This window comes from Grus americana, chromosome 2 (genome assembly GCF_028858705.1).
Source record: "Grus americana isolate bGruAme1 chromosome 2, bGruAme1.mat, whole genome shotgun sequence".
Lineage (NCBI taxonomy): Eukaryota > Metazoa > Chordata > Aves > Gruiformes > Gruidae > Grus > Grus americana.
Window position 1 is genome coordinate 67803986 of NC_072853.1, and position 18975 is coordinate 67822960.

The following is an 18975-nucleotide window of genomic DNA, read 5'->3' on the forward strand; positions in this document are numbered from 1 at the left end:
CTTCCAACCCAAACCATTCTATGACTCTATGATCTACTCTAGACACCCACTGGAGTAGCTTGTATATGCAGACTAAACTCAGTTTGGAAACCTATGTTTATACACAGCAGCCGAGGCTTTGCAAATACCTCCTGGAATCATGAACTCTTAGCTGGGTAATATAATTTCTTCTCAGACTGGCTAACTTCGGGTCACTACGGTAACTATCTTAACATTAGAATGGGGGGAAGTTTGTTGAGCTCCATCTTCCCCCCCCGCCCCGAAGTCAAAAACTGTAAGGATTGCCAGTTAAAAACAAACATGGTGAAAGAACTAAGAAGTTGGTCAAGAAGTTTGAAACATATCAAGACAAACAACTGCATGTAACACCTATTTCAAGTGTGATCAATGTTACAACATTAGATGTAGCAAATGCAGCCTGTACTAATATAGCAGAATTTTCATAGGATGTTTGCTGTAAAAAGTTAAGCAACAAACAGCAATGAAATAGGAGCAGGTAAGTCACGACAAAACAAAGAGAAAGAGGAAGATATGAAATGTGTATCAGCTAAAGGAAAAAGGGCTTTGATTCTAGAAATATGACTTAGACATATACCAAATGTGAAATGCTTTATAATGTCAAAGGTCTGAGGAAAGTTCTTCAGATACAGATCGGCTTCTCATAACCTGCCACCTGCAGAAAACATTGCTGTGCAAACAAGGAGAATGTATAATTCTTTCCTTCATGACGTGTTAAAAGTGACACATATACACTCAGGTATACTCTCCATTTAAAATAAAGTTATGAAAAAGCAACTGCAGTTTCAGATTCTTTTCAAGACTTAATCAAACTTGTAATTAACAATCAAGGTTAAAAAACCCTAACAAACAAGATCTTAACTGAGCAAGGACAGGAATTTCACTTGTACGTTAAGTGACAAACTAAAGGAAACTGTGATGCTAATAAGCAGCACAAAGATTATTTAACCAGTTTGTATCATAGTAAAAAAATAAAAATAGAAATCTCTAAGCAATACAATCGGAGGGGTGTTGGGGAGAAGCATACAATATCATTTGCTTCAGGATACAAATAAAGCAATGAGCATTAAAAGGCCAATAAGCTAACATTCTAAAATAAAGAATAAGCAAAGGTTTTGCTCCTGACTTTTAAGCAATATTTGAAACAAAGATACAGAATTGGACAAGTTAAATGGAGAAAAGCAAAGATCCACAAGAAACCTAACTAGGAACTTTCTCCCCAACAACCACCTTCCTCCAAAGATACCCTAAGAGCCTATGACAAACTGAATTAGTGAAAACTTGCAGCATTTACAGATATTTCAGATTACAGAGAATTGCTTTGCCCCTGCAGCCCTTCCAGTTACAACCAGACCAGAACTATTACTGCTGTGCTGCTTTCGTTATTTATTTTTAAGTAGGAAACCTCTGTGACTCCAAGAACATTATCTAAGCTCTCCTTTAAGTTTAACACCTCCCAAATATTTAATCTGTTGTATTCTGATCACATCCCAGTTACTAACATTTGTGGTGTTTGGGCAGGAGTTAACAGCTGAAAAAATTACCTGCAAGTCTCTTTGAACAAGAGAAATATGTTACATGCCGTTTACTTAAGGATTTACTGATCAGGTCCTAGAAAGGAAACAGTCCTTTTGATGGTACTCACGCTCTGTTTAATGTGGGCTCTTACGCTATTTCCATGGAATACTTACCTGAGATTTGAGACAATCAGTTTAAGGAGTGTGCAGCCTCAAGAAACTGTCAGTTACAATCTTTTGTCACTTGTTACAACCAGAAAAAGAGCCTTTTCCCAAGTACTTTACTGAAACTATCATATATAGCCATCATGTATCAAGTTGTATTTCCTATTTAGGGAAAAAAGCTCAGTTGTGGCAGTTTTCAAGCAGCTGTTTTCAGGGCTTTTTGAGGGCCTTCAGATACTGACATTTAAGTTGTTATACGCTTCATGCACAGGAAGCATTAAGACAGCATGCTTAGCTAAAAATATTCTAATGTCTATTTATTATCAGTGTAATTAAGTCTTGCATGACAGAATTAAGTGATACTTAAGAGATTGGGTTTCAGGAAGTATTTATAGACAACTATAAATAAAACCAGAGGAAACATAGCTATTTCACAGCCACTGCTACAAACACAAGAGTTAAACTGAGAAGTCATTTTGGAAGACACCCAGGGAAGGGGGACGGATAGGGTAAGCACCCATGCTGTACATGTAATGATATAGACTCTCAAGAGTAGTATTTGTTACTGCTTCACACTAATGAGTTTTCCCGCTAAAAAAAACATTAGAGATGTTTTCTCTATGCAATGACGATTAGTCATCGTCCTGTAGCATCCTTAGAGTAATAGCTCCTCTTCCATTTTGTGTATTTTCTGCTTTCTACCTTCTATTAATTTCATAATGGTAGAAAATTCCTTTCTGAAAAAAAATGTAATACTGGGAATGGAAAGCCTTTGCTAAGAAAATGCAATAGCACTACATATTAGGGAAGAAGCTATAAACCCCTACCAATGGAAGCGTGCTCTAAAGTAAATTTAGTTGCATTTGATAGGACATGCATAAAACTTGGTCAAAAAGGCCTTTTCCACACTGCTCATACTTTTATTAGCTCATCTTGAGTTTGGGGATAGGGGAGAACTAATCTTACATTTTAGGTACCATCTCTCATTAGGTCTTGTGTACTACTTAAGGACAAACAGGTCTTCAGACTCATTTAGCCAGCCAGCAACACACATTGTTCCAATACCCACATCTGCTACAGAATACAACCATGTGCGTGAGAGCACAGAAGCAGCAGCTGCCGTTCGACATCCAGCCCATAAGGTCTAAAAGCAGAACTGTCACACAGACTTCTTATCGCGAAAGACAAGCCTCAGGGATCCTGAGAAGTGGACAAGGACTACCTGCTTACCTGTTCTAGAAATCAAAAGTCTGCTAAGATTAGATGCCTGTCCAGGCATTAATTCAAGTCTTACTAAGCCTTTTCTACAATTTCAAGCACTAAAATATTATTTAGAAGTCTGGCTAATGTATGGATTTTTAGAATTGGTAAGCCTTATCTTCCTACTCAGTTTTCATTTTGCAGAAAAATCCCACAAATAAACTTCATAGAAACTCAATTTTGAAAAGTTTTCAAAGGCTGGAAAAGATTAACCAAAATTAAATGCAACTGCATTGACTACTAACGCCCTGTTAACTCTAAGAACTCATATTCTATTTATCCTGAAAACGTTATTTGAGACAACTGCCTCTGCTTTACGGACACTTGAGGCAGAACAGTTTCTTCTACATGTTATTATTCAAAAAGGGCAACCAACCCCTTCTTCCAGAAGTCGCACAGACCTCAACGCATCATTCAGGACCTTGACTCACTACTTCTGCAAAAGAACAGCTTCCAAGAAGTGGTATGAACCTGCTACCCCATATTTATCTGTTTTCCTTAAACTGCCTCTGCACTGGTGTCTAGAAGGGCAGTACAATATGCTGCATGTCCAAGACTGCTGAGTTCTGTTACACTTCTGGTATTGAGACTGTTGTAGTTGTATCTTTACCCGAAGGCTTTTTAAAAGCCTCCCCTCATTGCTTTTGTACACATCTTTCATAAAAGCCTTCAGGGAAGCAAATAAAATAAACTACTTTAACAACCTGTAAGCTGGTTCACTTATATGCGGGCAAATGCTAACATGCTTAGAGGAGCCTCAGGCAATTTTTCACATGTAGTGTCTAACAAGATGATAAGTGACCTCTGAAGAGGAAGAAGGAACAATCCAGGACCTGCAGTGACAAGTAGACGCTGACAAGCAACACAAGAACAGCCCTACCAAATCAGATCACTGGCATAACTAACCTAGTGTCTTATGTCCTATAGTACCCAAATATGGGTGCCTAGAACAGAACATAAGACTAAAACAAGCAAATGAGACACTAGCTATATTGCAGTTGTAATCAGATTTTTGGTTAAATGTAAATCATACGTTTCAAAGTGTTTCAAAACACCACCAAATTTAATTGTGCACTTCTCACAAGCACAACAGCTTTAATAGGTAGAAAATATTATTTGGAAGGGGTGAGAACAGTCCTCTTCACCTCCTTCAGATCTAGGCTGTAAAACCTACTTCAGACCTCTTTGTAAAGTTTGCCAGGAAAGACAAGAGTACACAACTTCAAATTCAAATACACACCTCAGATTATTAGTACCATTGCTATGTACTTGTTACACATTCTTGGAATTGTTAAGAGATCAAAAGAAAGGATTCAACTCACAGCAAGACTGTACTATAGCACTGAATACCCCTTCTTTGTGGTGAACACATTCCTAGAAAACTAAGGGCCCTTTAAATTTCAAGATCCAAACCAAACACCATTGAGAAAATGATTATCCAAAATGTGACACAGATTAACTTGTTCACTTGAGATGCAGTACTTTGATGACACAAATTTATTTCCTCCAGTGTGGGGTTTTTTGGGAGGTTGGGGATCTGTGTTTTTTTCAAAGTAATGAAAACTCTGGAAACATCACAATTTTTTTTTTTGCAGTTGGACTAGATTATTTCCATCTCCCCCCCCCCCCCCCCCCCCAAGTTGTTGTGAAAATGAACTCTGGAGAAACAAACAAAAAGAAATTAACACGGCTGAATAGTTCTTGCAACCTGTGGACTCTCAGACATTACGTGGAGGTTTCAATTACTTTAATAATCTTACTAAAGTAACACTATTGTAGAGAAGACATACGTTTGCTTTTAATGTCCACTTTTCACACACCCCTTAAAATCAGGGATCCCCAGTAATCTGCAGATATGAAGCAGAAAAATACATGAAAACTGACCTGCATTCCTGCCATCCTCCCTTCTTTTTTCCACACAGGGAAAAGAGGAGGAGAAGGATCACTGGAGAATACTCAGTGAGGCTTGACCACTGATCAAAGATACCTCGTTTACTCTTATTTTTACATGCCTTACGAGTCAGAGGATTGCTCTATCTTCCCCCCAAAAAAGGTGTTTTCAGAATTTCTGTAGAAAGCTTCATTCTCAGACAACTCGAGTTCCAGCTTCCTTTCCTAATTGAAAAGATGTATGGAAGTTTACAGACTGAAATTTGCACCTTTGAGCAACTTGACACAAGTTAGCAAAAATCATTTTTCAAACTGAAAGTCCAATTTAACCTCTTCTGATTATATGATACCTGCATCAACAAGTATACTGAACATCAGAAAATATGCATTTACCTATCATAAAAATGCATCCAAAAATAAAATGGCCTTTCCTGCATTTTTCATTGTGAACCAGCCTTCTAACTCAACTGCTGTCTCAAAGTTTGCTGAAATGCACAACCACCTCACTAGAAAAAGTGAACATCAGCTAAAAGATCCAATAATTGGTTTTAGGAGTGTACAAGCCAGCACATTTTCCTTCTCTCCTGTTGCCCTCCAGTTCAGTATCGTCTTACTCAAATTGGTAGATTTCATAAACACAGCTATTACCTTTTTTCATTCTGCATCTAGAAATCCTGGGCATGAGCAAGCCCAAGTAAGCAAAACCAACTCAGAGGGAAGTTCATTGTTTAAAGTGTACTTTCAGATGTGGTCAAAACAGATGCAGACATGTTTTCAGCACCAGAGAGATGCAAGTCTCAGAAATAACTCAATTTACTAACATGATCAGATAACCTCAAAACCAGAGACTGAATGTCAAATGATTATTGTGGCTTTCCTCCCTAACTTGCCTTTGTTAATGTACCTAACCTTCTACTGCTTGTGCAAACAATGCCTGAGGCACCTCTGAGCTGCTTATTCAAAAAAAAAAAAAAAAAAAAAAAAAAAAAAAAAGAGCCATTGTGGTAGAACCAAAAATTCAGACTTTGCAATAAAGGATGTAACAGGGACAACACACCGATACTACCTGCAACTGAGAATTCTTTCTATTCAAATCAGGACTGGCTCCTGAAGATGCAGAAGTAGTTGCTTGCTAGTCCCATAAACAGGCAGCTTCACCGGCACAAATGTGAGCCACTCAACCTGTCTTGCACTGCATGTTGCAGACAGGAGGGTTCCTCCAACCTTTTTTAGAGAAGGTTTCCTTCACAGCATTTTGACATACCACTTCAATTCAGAGCAACACCTGGTATTTCATCTTGAAAAGCACATACTTGCCCTAGGGATTAATAGAGAAATACAGTGTGCTCTGGAAAAGGCTATGCAAATCCAACTACTACCCACCTAGGGGAGTGTAAAACAAAACAAAAACCCCAGGAGCCATTATCTTATTTATGTTAAAGAGCCTGTATATTCTTCTGATTGCTTCCTTGAAGAGCTCAAGGGCAACAAAAACTCATTCCATTGGAAAATTTAAGAATATTTAAATGTAATATTGAGACACAATATAGAATCTTTCATAGTTAAAAGGGAACATTCCATACATGGTCTAACTCCTACATGTTAAGCACTTTCAACTTTGGACAATAGTATCCTTCTAAACAATTTTAACACCTGTGAATAAAAAAACCCACTCAAAAAAAAGAAGTTTACAATATTACAGTACTACAACAAAATTTTACTTTATTGTTATTTGAAAATACATTATTTGTGTAGTTGTAAGTATTTACATATAAAACCAAGAAATCATCCCATTCAGTATCTAGATTAGATTAACAGTTACAAGTTGGCACTAGAGTCTGTATCACTACTCATTTACGCCACTAGTTTTAAAAAAGGCTATTGATGGAATGCAATATAACTCAATGAGTAAAAATTATCATTTAAGGTTCTTTCTAGCAAGGATAATGCTTTGTCAATGAATAAACATAAAATAAATCCATGCAGAAAGCCATAGACTCATATTACCATACAGCAGTTTTACTAAACTGCAATCAGAGTTGTTTGAAATCATTAATTCATAATTCACCCTTTGGGGATTTCCCTACCTAATCTGTCTAAAACCATCTGTTAACAATGCTGAATAGCAAGAAAGCTGCTCTAATTCTTTTTGTGAAGGATCACTGTGAGGCAGTTCTGATTTAATACTCATTCTGCTGGAGAACTACAAAAATTTGTTTAATCTATAAAAAAGCCATTAATCAGATCTCATAAATTTGAAAGATAAGATTCCATTGAAAAAGCAATTGATTTTCCGCTATGTCAGTAAGAAGCATCTTACTTCAGCTACTTGAAATGTTACTCTGACTCATTTATCACATCAAAGACTGAGGTACTGAACATTATCAAGCAGGAGCCAAGCTTAACTAAAAGCCAACTTCATCATCCTAGAGTTCACAGAAAAAACCACCTGAAATCACAGCTGTTTCGTGGTAGTGCTGTTGCTCATGTGATAAAATGTTCAAGTGTAATTTTTCCTGTAAAGCAGAATATCATTAGTGATGTTAACATCATTAATTTTTAATATAACAAAATAATTTCATTTACCCATTCAGAATATTCTAAGGTACTCCTGCGCTCCCCAGCATACCTTAAGAAATCACAACTGTAAATAATTAGCTATTTCCATTTCTCTGTTTCATAACAACCTAGCTTCAATGATTAAACAGCTGTCAATTAAAAACTGCTTCACTAACAGGAAACTTGCAACCACATCAGCCCAGAGATACAACTGATACTGTGACTGAAGTAATCACATTATCTACAGCCAGGTGACAAACTCCTAAAAGTAACTTTCCAGCATAATCAAAGAGAAAGCACCAGGCTCCTTTAGGGGCACAGAGTACCCAGTGTAGGCTGAATAAGAATTGAGCTGCTGCAAGCTTCATTTTCCAGAAAAAGAATGTGTATCAAGTGGAAGATTCGTAATACAAACTACAAGCTCACAACTTAACCCACAATACCTATGGAACCAAAGGAGGGAGAAGAATCAGTGAGTTAGTGACTAATCGAAACTAATGATGTGCACCTGTACACAGGCAGCATACCATATGCTTCCAGACTCGACAGCAGAGTTAATGTGTATGGCTCTGCATCCACAGCACAGTTTCTCTGCAGTGCAGGATGTAAACTAAAAAGAGTTTAGCAGGAAGTTTGCTTCACTCAGTGCAAGTTACAACGCAAGACACTACGCCATAATTCATAATTTTATTACTCAACAGTAGTGCCAAGTCTCAAGTCTAAAGTGAGTACCAAATTAATTCACAAAGAATAAAAACCTGGAAAAGGGGAGAAAGAGCTTCTCAAAGCTGGTAAGTTACTAGAATTTTTAAAGTACTGCAGGACAAAGACTAGTAGCCGAGAAGCATTTTAAAAGGGGCATACTCGGATTTTTTTTTCCTCAGATGCATTGAAGAAAGCAATAAGTTTAAGACAAATATGGATTGCCCTTCTTTTTCCAAAAAGGAATTTTTCAGTCCTCCAAAAAGAGCTGTAAGAGGCAAAGCACAAGCCCTGGCACCACACTGGAGCAAGAACAGCCAACAACATAAGAACCCTTTAGCACCTTAGAGGTGGGAAAGACCTAGAGGTACCAAAAAAAGCTTAGTGAAACAAGGCAGCCAAGGGACTTGCTGGAACAAATATCTCAGTGCATTTGCTGCATGGGAAATGCAAATAAGTTGTAACAGATGACAGCTTGGACTGAATGGTGAAGTTCAGGAAGGGAATGAGACTGCACATATTCCTTAATTTTACGAATGTTGTCCAGAGAGTATATGAGACACTTCTATTTAGTCTCTAAAGGAGAAAGAATACATTTGATTCGCAAAAAGTTCAAAAGTAGGTATATAGTGAGCTTGTAATATAATACAATACTATAACTACAGACATTCAAACATCAGCTTATATAAAAGACTGATGCATGATCCTACCACCCACGGTAGGAGAAGATCAGGTTCGAGAATATCTAAGGAACCTGAAGGTGCACAAGTCCATGGGACCTGATGAGATGCATCCACAGGTCCTGAGGGAACTGGCGGATGAAGTGGCCGGGCCACTTGCCATCATATTTGAGAAGTCCCGGCAGTCTGGCAAAGTTCCTGCCAACTGGAAGAGGGGGAACATAACCCCCATTTTTAAGAAGGGTAAAAAGGAAGACCCAGGGAACTACAGGCCGGTCAGTCTCACCTCCGTGCCTGGAAAGATCATGGAGCAGACCCTCCTGGAGACTATGCTCAGGCACATGGAAAATAAGGAGGTGATTGGTGACAGCCAACATGGCTTCACTAAGGGCAAGTCGTGCCTGACAAATTTGGTGGCCTTCTGTGATGGGGTTACAGCATAGGTGGACAAGGGAAGGGCAACTGATGTCATCTACCTGGACTTGTGCAAGGCATTTGACACTGTCCTGCATGACATCCTTGTCTCTAAATTGGAGAGTTATGGATTTGATGGATGGACCACTCAGTGGATAAGGAATTGGCTGGATGGTCGCACTCAAAGAGTTGTGGTCAACGGCTCAATGTCCAAGCAGAGATCAGTGATGAGGGGTGTTCCTCAGGGGTCGGTACTGGGACCGGCACTGTTTGACATCTTTGTCGGCGACATGGACAGTGGGATCGAGTGCACCCTCAGCAAGTTTGCCAATGACACCAAGCTGTGTGGTGTGGTTGACATGCTGGAGGGAAGGGATGCCATCCAGGGGGACTTTGACAGGCTGGAGAGGTGGGTCCGTGCAAACTGCATGAAGTTCAACAAGGCCAAGTGCAAGGTCCTGCACGTGGGTCAGCACAATCCCAAGCACGACTATAGGCTGGGCGAGGAATGGATTGAAAGCAGCCCCGAGGAGAAGGACTTGGGGGTATTGATTGATGAGAAGCTCAACATGAGCCGGCAGTGTGCGCTTGCAGCCCAGAAAGCCAACTGTGTCCTGGGCTGCATCAAAAGAGGTGTGACCAGCAGGTCCAGGGAGGTGATCCTGCCCCTCTACTCAGCTCTGCTGAGACCCCACCCGGAGTACTGCATCCAGCTCTGGGGGCCCCAGTACAGGAGAGACAAGGAGCTGTTGGAGTGAGTCCAGAGGAGGGCCACGAAGCTGATCAGAGGGCTGGAGCACCTCTCCTCTGAGGACAGGCTGAGAGAGTTGGGGTTGTTCAGCCTGGAGAAAAGAAGGCTCTGGGGAGACCTAATTGCAGCTTTCCAGTACCTGAAGGGGCCTACAGGAAAGCTGGAGAGGGACTGTTTATGAGGGAGTGTAGTGACAGGACAAGGGGTAATGGGTTCAAGCTCAAGGAGGGTCGATTTAGATTAGATGTTAGAAAGAAATTCTCTACTGTGAGGGTGGTGAGGCACTGGAACAGGTTGCCCAGAGAGGTTGTGGATGCTCCATCCCTGGAAGTGTTTAAGGCCAGGTTGGATGGGGCTTTGGGCAATGTGGTCTAGTGGAGGGTGTCCCTGCCCGCGGCAGGGGGAGTTGGAACTAGATGGTCTTTGAGGTCCCTTTCAACCCTAACCATTCTATGATTCTATGAGGAAGAAAAACAGATAAGGAAAATGTGCCCCCCCCCCGCCCAGTTTTTGTAGACTTCCAAGAATAAAACCTAGTGATATCAAGTTAGAAGTCTAACAGTGCTCTTAATATAGGACACTCTGCTTTAAAGCTGTTACTAAAAAAAAAAAAAAGACAACACAAAAACAATTAGGAGAAATCCATAACTGAATAGTTCCCAATATTACCAGTTTTGCAGCTATTAAGTGTAGAAGAAATAAAACACTCATTGAAAGGTATCATGTATGTACATCACTTGTCATATAAAAACCTCTTACATAGGTTTTGGCCAGTGTTGGTGCCACACATGCATACATCCCCCCCCAAAATAAGTCCTATGAAGTTCCTTGGCTACATCCAGAGTAAATATCCTTCAGTAAAGAGACATACTGAGGTCCACATCTACAAGTATATTGAAGAACTGAATGAGAGTTGCCGTTTGGAATTCTGCTGCTACTGGGTGCAACATGAGCAACCTTGCAGTTTCCAGTCACCTGAGGACTTCAAGCCAACAAGACCACAAAACAGCTTCCCCCAAGACACTGCTAGCTGACAGACAAAATTCAAAAAACAGTGTCACAGAACAGTAGCATACTGAACTCCATGTCTACAGTTTTACACTTCTCTTAAATGTGTCTCTGATGGAACATGCTTGATCAGTTCCATGGAGAATAACATCAGTTCCACTAAACATATAGTAACCTACCAGCTATTACAGTCCACTTCTTCAGGAGTTATAACCCTGATATACTCAGTTACTTCCTTAACACAGCTTTGCCCCATCCCTTGGATGGAAAATAAGAACCGAGCAGAGCAGCTGTTCTTATCTGTGCTCAACTACAAAAGAAAGTGAAGCGATCCCTACTCCAGGATGTATCTGTGTGATGTACTAAGAGAATCCGTGTGGAATCAAAGTGAGTGCAGAAGAGGCTATGAAAATATTAGATAAAATGAACCGGAACAACCTGCCAACATTAGATGCTATTCACTAAGACCTCAAGGGACTCAAAGATGCAACAGATTATATCAACTTCCTCATGCAATCTCCAGCTCAAAACTAGATCGACAGTTGAGGTATGGAGGTTGCCCAACACTTACACATGGCAAATCAATACAAAATTTAGGAAGAACAGATGTAGTGGACACCCAAATAAATATGATTTACTGGCAGACTCAACATGGTGTTTGTTAAAGGAATCCCTGCTTCACATAACCAGATTTCTCTGTAGACATCACATGGATAAGGAGGCACTCTGCTGAAAGAAAACTAGGAAACAAAGTCCATACCAAGGGCTTCAAAGGACACCAAACAAGTCTGAAAAAAATGAAAGAAGGCCCTTTGTATGAATATTTAACTAATTAAGAGACAGAATGGTGGGAAGGAAGATGAAGGAAGGCAGGAAGTAAATGATTGCTTACTTTAATAGAAGGAGATGACCAATAGAGCTTCACAGAAACCTGCACTGGGACATGGATTATTCTACATAACCACAAAGAGGGAGGAGAGATGAGTCGGTAATAAAATGATGACAATTTGCTAGAGATCCTAAGTTACTCAGGACAATAAAGAGAAGATCTGGCTACAGAATTGCACAAACATCTTGCAACACTGACCAGGGAACAAGGTGTCAGACAAAAAAAATCACTGCAGATTAAAGTGAAACAGATGGGAAAGTACCATCCTAGCTTCCTATATGAAAGCCAGGTCCTACCTAACCATTATACCTCTCTTCTGATGGAACAAGCCCACTTCCTTCAGCCTCTCCCCTCATGTCACATGCTCCACTACATCAGTGCTTTCCCTTGTACTGAGGAGCCCCAAACTGGACATGGTACTCCAGATGCTGTCTCACAAGCGCCACCCACAAGGGAAGAACTGTTTCTGCAGCCTGCTGGTTACACTTCTTCTAACAACCCAGCATGCAGCTGGCCATCATTGCTGACCTCTGTTCAACTCTTTGTCCACCAGGACCCCCATGCCTTTCTCTGAAAAGGCTCTCTGTAGACAGCTGACCCCAGCCTGTACTGCTGCCTGGTGTTATTCTAGCCCAGATGCACGACTTGGTAGGATTGCCTTTGTTGGAATTCGCAAACTTCCTGTCAGATCATCTTTCCAGCCTGTCCCTCTGTCTAGCAGCCCTGTCCTCCAGCACATCAGACACTCTTCAACTTGCTATAGGGGAGTTTACATGCATGTTGAATGTGCTGGCCCGTCATCCCAATGCTCAGGTCGTTAATAAAGATGTTAAACAATATTGGGCCCTGTATCAATCCCTGAGCGACACCACTGGTAACTGACAAAAAAAAAAGTCATTGATTATATACGGACCTGTAGCTTGACCCAATATGGCTATTCTAAAGTCATAACTTCAGTCTGAAAATTGCATCAGTGAGCTTTTCACCTAAGTAGGAGAACCGTCAACTGTTGGTTCTTCTTTGGGCTCTAATACGTAACTCCAGAATCTTCTGGAAAAACAGAATACTGGCAGAACATTATATAACTATACAGCATTTACTGAAATGGGAATTATTTTAGCCAGCTTCAGAGAAAGCAAGGAAACAATACCATAGTAAAGAACAGGTTTGTTTTATCCACCTCAAGGCATGTATCACTGTTAACTTATTCAGAATCTAAGACTGACAATAACAAAATACAGAAACATTGGTATTATGGGCTTTTAGTAGTTATTAAAGCTTTCATTTTGACTACACAGGTCAAGCCAATTCCAAAACCTCTGACAGGATCTCCTGTAACAAAAAAGTTGGAAAAGCATGTGGGCACACAATCATTCTCCAAAGTGCCTATGACAAACAGGCTTTCTGAAGGTTGAACAGCAAGCTGTAATTGCACAGGTCTACACTCAGGATGCTGGAGGACAACTATGAAAACTGACTTTGTTCTTTCAGGAACATACGCAGACAGAGCTCAAAGTTTCCTCTCAGTGAACTGTTCCCAAGTGCCTGACTGTGAAGGTTGACATAAACCTATTCTGCAGTTTCTCAGAGTGCTTCTTTAGAACAGACCCAGACAGACTCCTAGAGCTGCAAAGATACCCAACTGCTGTGAGACTAGCACACGGGTACATAATGGCAGCTGAGGAAGTCGCTGGTGGAGCCACATCCTGAAAAGTGCTTTTTTCCCTGTCTTTGCCTTTCCTCAACTGTTTAAATGACTTGTTATTAAAATGAGTCAGCACTGACCACTTTAAACACCCTTCCTGACTTGTGTTGCCAAAAACTTTCCATAAAAAATAAAACCCAACATAATTAGACTGGAAATGGGTAGCAGCAGTGAAGGAGATGTCTAAAATTTAAAGAATGCTGTTATTATTTACATGTGAAACACTGAACTAAAGACACCTACCCAGGAAAAGAGAATTCTAGTTGTTCTGAAGAAAGTTGTGGGGGTTGACTCCAAAAGCCGTATTTTCTGAACTGCTTTGCACAATACTGTAGAGTGATTCTCTTCACAGTACAGATATGTAGATAGCGAAAAAGAAGGGTTAGCAAATACACTTCATAATGTGGCTTAAGTCTGCCATCTCCTTTTGCCATTTGTGGTACTCTTAGAAAAAAGCTACATCAGGTTCTGAATAGATCTAGTGAAAATGAAGACCTAGTTCAAGTTTTAAAAACAAATTATGAATAAACATATCCAGTAATGAAGCTACAGGTAATTTCTCCTGCCAGGAAAAGAGGACTCTTATACCACTGCTAGCAGCAAATACACTCAGATACTATATAGTCTATAAGAAAAATCAGGCTGCAAAGTGCAATTAAAAAAACGAAAACAACCCTCATGTTTGCTGAGTAAAAGCAAATGGCCAAACACATATTTACAGTATTACCCATCAATTAGGACAATGTACTACTACTATACAGTACATGAATTTAAATAAGAATCAATCCAGTTTGGTTTTTTTTTTTCTTAAAGAAAATAGACTTAGCTCCACAGGAAAAATTGAAAGTGAGTTTGTCAGGGCACTTTTTGTTTCCTCTTTACTTAAAATAAGTAGTGAAAAGCAGCAGCAACATGATGACTAACTTTTCTTCAGTAGTACGCAAGTATTGCATAGTGCTTCTCAGCTTTTAACAAAAGGGAAAACTGTGAAGCTAACTTCACAGCCAGAACAAATCCCTTTGCAAGTGTATTTTGTACAAGCAAAAAACCAAAGTCCTGAGTCTTACTGCTGACACATAGCTTATGCAGGATATAAAACCAAATTCTATGAGATTAAGTAATCTATAAACACCCTTTCTGCATAAATACCCAGACAAAGCCAGCCAGTGAGACCTCTACTGAACAATCTAGATGAAACAGCACAGACAGAGCTGATAAAATGCCCCACTTACTGTACTGGTTTATCAGGCAAGTGTAGGGAACTACTGCTGATACCATCAGTAACTTCAGCCTGAATCTGAACAGAGCTCAGCTTCACAGGAACAAGCTCATCTCAACTCTGGAGTGATTTACCAGGAAAACAGTAAGCTCTGAGCATTCAGAAATGCTTAGACACTTTACACTGTATACAGAGGAAGTGAAAGATGCTTAGCACTGCTGCAAGACGCAGTCATGGGTTTCGTGGTCAATGAAAAACCATACGTGACATATTACACGTGCAATGAATCCACAGAGAAATAAGACCACTGTTCTTAAAGAGTATTCCAGAGCAGTAAGAATGTGTACATCTTCACAGGTATCTGTTAAAAGTAAGAATTCAACATATGCAGTACAGTTCAGCCTTTGCAATTGGAGGGGTTTCTGCTTGTTCTTAAGCTTCCTAAAAGTGGTCTCCATATTTTACCTCTCTCAATTGTTTCAGGAGTAGAAAAATTTATTGAACTTTAATTTTACTTTGCCTTGAAACAAGTGGTTTAATCCCTGCAATGGGGCTTCTCTGAACTGACTGCAATTTCTTCTCAGAAAGACAAATTACCGTGATAAGTACAGAACCACAATTACCCATCACAAACCCTTCCTGCAGCCCAGCTGTACAAATGCAAAATAAAGCTTACAACAGTTTGTTTCCAGATGGGCTATGATGATACAAACATAACTTGACCTCAGCAGGACTAGTTATTTTTGTATAATTGTGAAACATTGTTTAAAGATTTTGTACACATGCACAGATAGGTTTTGACTTGCTAACTTTAATAACCAGTGTTCAAAGTACAAAAATGCTAGAGAGCAAACATCGTGTTTTATTTTTCAAGAACGGAAAATTTTATTGTGTATATCCAACACCAATTTTGTAACTAGACACCTAAAAAAACCCACCAAAAACATCAACACCGAATGGGTTAGCATACAATTACTTAGAACACCACTTGAAAGCCTGATTTTTATTCTTTTAAGCTCATTTAGCAGTCTGTGGGACACGTTAAGAGATCACCAAGACACAGTTTGCATATTATTTAACTTCTTAAAATACCGGTGCTATCCTCGGGTGCGATAAGAGCTCCAATCAACGCAACGCTCAGGCCAGACCGCGAAAACACAAAGCTTCGCCAAATCCCCCGAAAGTCGACCGCTCTCACCAGCACCAAGCTGTGAGAAAAGGAGAACGCTCCCACGCGGAAATCCATCAGGCGAGAAACTCTGGAAGCCGGGGGGAACTCGGGCGGGCGGTGCAAGCCCTTCGCCGGGTGAACGGTTCCCGCCGCCCAGCAACCCCTCCGCCCCCGACCGCAGCATCCCGGGGCTCCCACCGCCGACGGCACCGCAGCGCCTTCGTGCCACCGGCGTTACGCAACGGCACCGCGACCTTGCGGGGAACTTCGGAGTTTTTCTCGTGCCAGCAGCATCCCCACACACCACCCCCACTCCGGCAGCGGGATACCGCCTCCGCGCCGCACCTCGCCGGCTGGCGGGACCCCGGGCCCGGGACGCGGGGAAGGGAGCGCGACTGAGAGAAGCCGCTCGGAGAGAGGGGAGCTACGAAGCGCCGCGACCCGAGCGCGCAAACTTCGGCGGCAGCCGAGCTCCGTCCCGGGCGGGAAGGGGGAGGCGGGCCCCCTCGGCGGGAGCCGGCCGCTGCCGCCCTACCCCCGGCCCTTGGGGGGTGCGGGAGGACGGGGGTTGGGGTCAGGCTCGCGCGGCGGTATTTCTACCTGCGACACCAACGGAACCAGCGTCTGCTCCACGGAGCGCGTGCGGATCTCCAGCCCCGCGTCCGCGCCCAGCCCCGACGAGGACGACGAGGAGACTCCGCTGCTGCTGCACGGGGACGTAGCCATGGCGGGGAGCCGACCGGGACCCCCGTCACCACCCGCGTTCCCTCTCGGTCAACTCCGCTCCTCACCGCTGGCACGGCGGCCCCCACCGCGCCCCGCCCCCGCCCGCCGGGGCACCGCTGCCTTGCCGGGGCGCCAGGCGATGCCGCGCGCGCGCGCGCTCAGCCCCCCTCACGGCCCCTTCCCCGCCCCTTGGGACGGGATTTAAAGGGGCAGCGCCCGTTTCACCGCTCCCCGCCCCGCAGCGGCAGCAACCGCCCCCTCCCCTTGTGCCTTCCACACCCCCCGCCCGCCCTTCCTTCCCTCCCTCACCCCCGTGCCCGGCATTGGCGGCTGTGGCGCGCCTCAGTCTGTCCTCGGTTGCCTGCAGGGCTCCGCGCCGAGCTCCGGAGGAGGAAACGCGGGACTGGTCCTCACCGCCACCGCTCCCACCGAGAGTTTCTCCGTCGCTCTCGCCCGAGGCAGGCGGGGGCGGCCGGAGGGTCCCTGCCTGGGTGGGGAAGCCGAACTGGGTGGTGGTTGAGGGACTCGGATGGCCCTCAGGGAAACAGGAGGCCGGGCCGGTAACTGGCCTTGGGCTTCAGCGGCACCGGCTGGTGCGAACCTGGGGAAGGGTGGTCACAGTCGGGGACGCCGGTGCGGGGCAAGGGAGAGTCAGCCAGGGAGCCCCTCTTGCCTTGAGGGGTGGTGAAATCACGATTCGCGTACTATAGAGCATCTGGGAGGACTGATGAGCTGTCTTCAACTAAACTCCATCAGCTTTTCCCTTAGCAGCCTCTCAGCGAAAGGAAATAAAAGGCTCCTCCTGCCTTTCTGTGATTTGTATTCTATACCTGCCACACTGGCTGCTGCCAGAGCACAGCTATCCTGTGTATCTGGTTTGCCCAGCCTTGGTGCTAAAACAGACCACCTATGATCTAGCAAGAAGAGGGCAGAAGTAATTTCAAAGGTATAAAAGTGGTTAGAGTTTTTTTGTGGGGTTTTTTTGTTGTTGTTTGGTTTGGTTTGGGGTTTTTTTGGTTTGATATGAGCTAAATTCACTTCCCCACATTAGTTTGTAACCCGTAGTTGAGAAATATCAATACATGAATGCTTACTCATCTAATTCGGCTGTATGTATTTGATATGGCTGATTCTCCTACAGATTTATCTATGCAAAATTGTGGAAACAGAATGGAGCTCTTCTGGCCGTGATCCAAGAGCAAAGCAGCTCTCGCCCAGACCTGGGGTAACTCAGCGCAGTGCTGTGCGTGAGCCGACAAGCCCTACCTAGGGTCCAGGCTAGTAAACCGCTCTAACATAATTACTTAGTTTCCTGGTCAGAACTGATGGTTTGTGTTTGACTGCTCACCTCTCAGACAACACAACTCTGTAAACGTGTCTTTGGCTTTTTTTACGTTGTTAGATCAAGGACGTGGTATCATTTTCTGTCTTCAGAAAGATTTCTGACCTCTTTTGCACAAAGCATCTTTTGCACAATTTTGAAACCTAGACATAAGGTAAAGAACAGCATTTGTTGTCCTTTGAAACCTAGACATAAGATAAAGGACAGCATTTGTTGTCCTTTGGAGTTCTATAGAGTTATCCATATTTATTAAAAAAGAAAATTGCCAGAACTGCAAGTATAACCCTAGATAACAATATGGCCCTTTTCCTAGCTCTTCAGGAAATTGCTTTCCAACATGGTCTGATATTTTCTAAAATGACATCTTATATAACATCAAGTGTTACAGGAGAGAACTGAAGGCTTAAATCTGCCATGGTACGGAAAAAAAATCTAAATGATGGTGTAGACTTGAAATAAATGCTAGTCGTGCTTGATCAAAGTGGTTTAGAGCACACTTGAAATTTCTTGGGTTTTTTCTCCTCAAATTTTAATTTTCTTACAATATCTTTCATTCTTTTTCAGGTCATTTGTTTTCCCTTTACTTCTCAATACTCAGTTTCTAAGCCTTTGGATACAATTGTTGTTTTCTTTTACGTTTTGATAGAGTACTGAGGTCAGGTGTGGTTGCAGCCTCCCCAGGACTGTACACTGGTACAGGAGGCTTCTGGATCATATGAGCTGAAGCATCCACCAGACAGAGTCGGTAACACCAGAACAGAGAGGGAAGTGCATTCCTTTGCCCTATTCTCTCTGCCCCCTTCTGCTTAAAGTTGTTTCCTCATTCAGAATTTTTAATTCCCACTCATTGGCTATTTTATGAACATTACCATAATATAAATTATCTACATCATCAGCATCTACAGATATGAATCTACGATTCACATCAGAAATTAACTAGAAGCACATGCACACTTGGC

General features: G+C 42.3%; 1 protein-coding gene across 2 annotated transcripts in view; it reads right to left on the reverse strand.

The window, feature by feature from the left end:
• The window catches only part of CTNNAL1 (catenin alpha like 1), a 65416-nt gene extending 48583 nt beyond the window's left edge, over positions 1-16833 (reverse strand). Inside the window, exon 1 of one of the 2 annotated variants that reach the window (XM_054814501.1) lies at positions 16549-16833. In XM_054814501.1, coding sequence (XP_054670476.1) covers positions 16549-16674 — 126 coding nt within the window. In that variant the 5' untranslated portion in view covers positions 16675-16833. The remainder of the gene's footprint in view (positions 1-16548) is intronic. The other variant, XM_054814503.1, reaches the window with a different exon arrangement.
• Positions 16834-18975: the final 2142 nt, after the last annotated feature.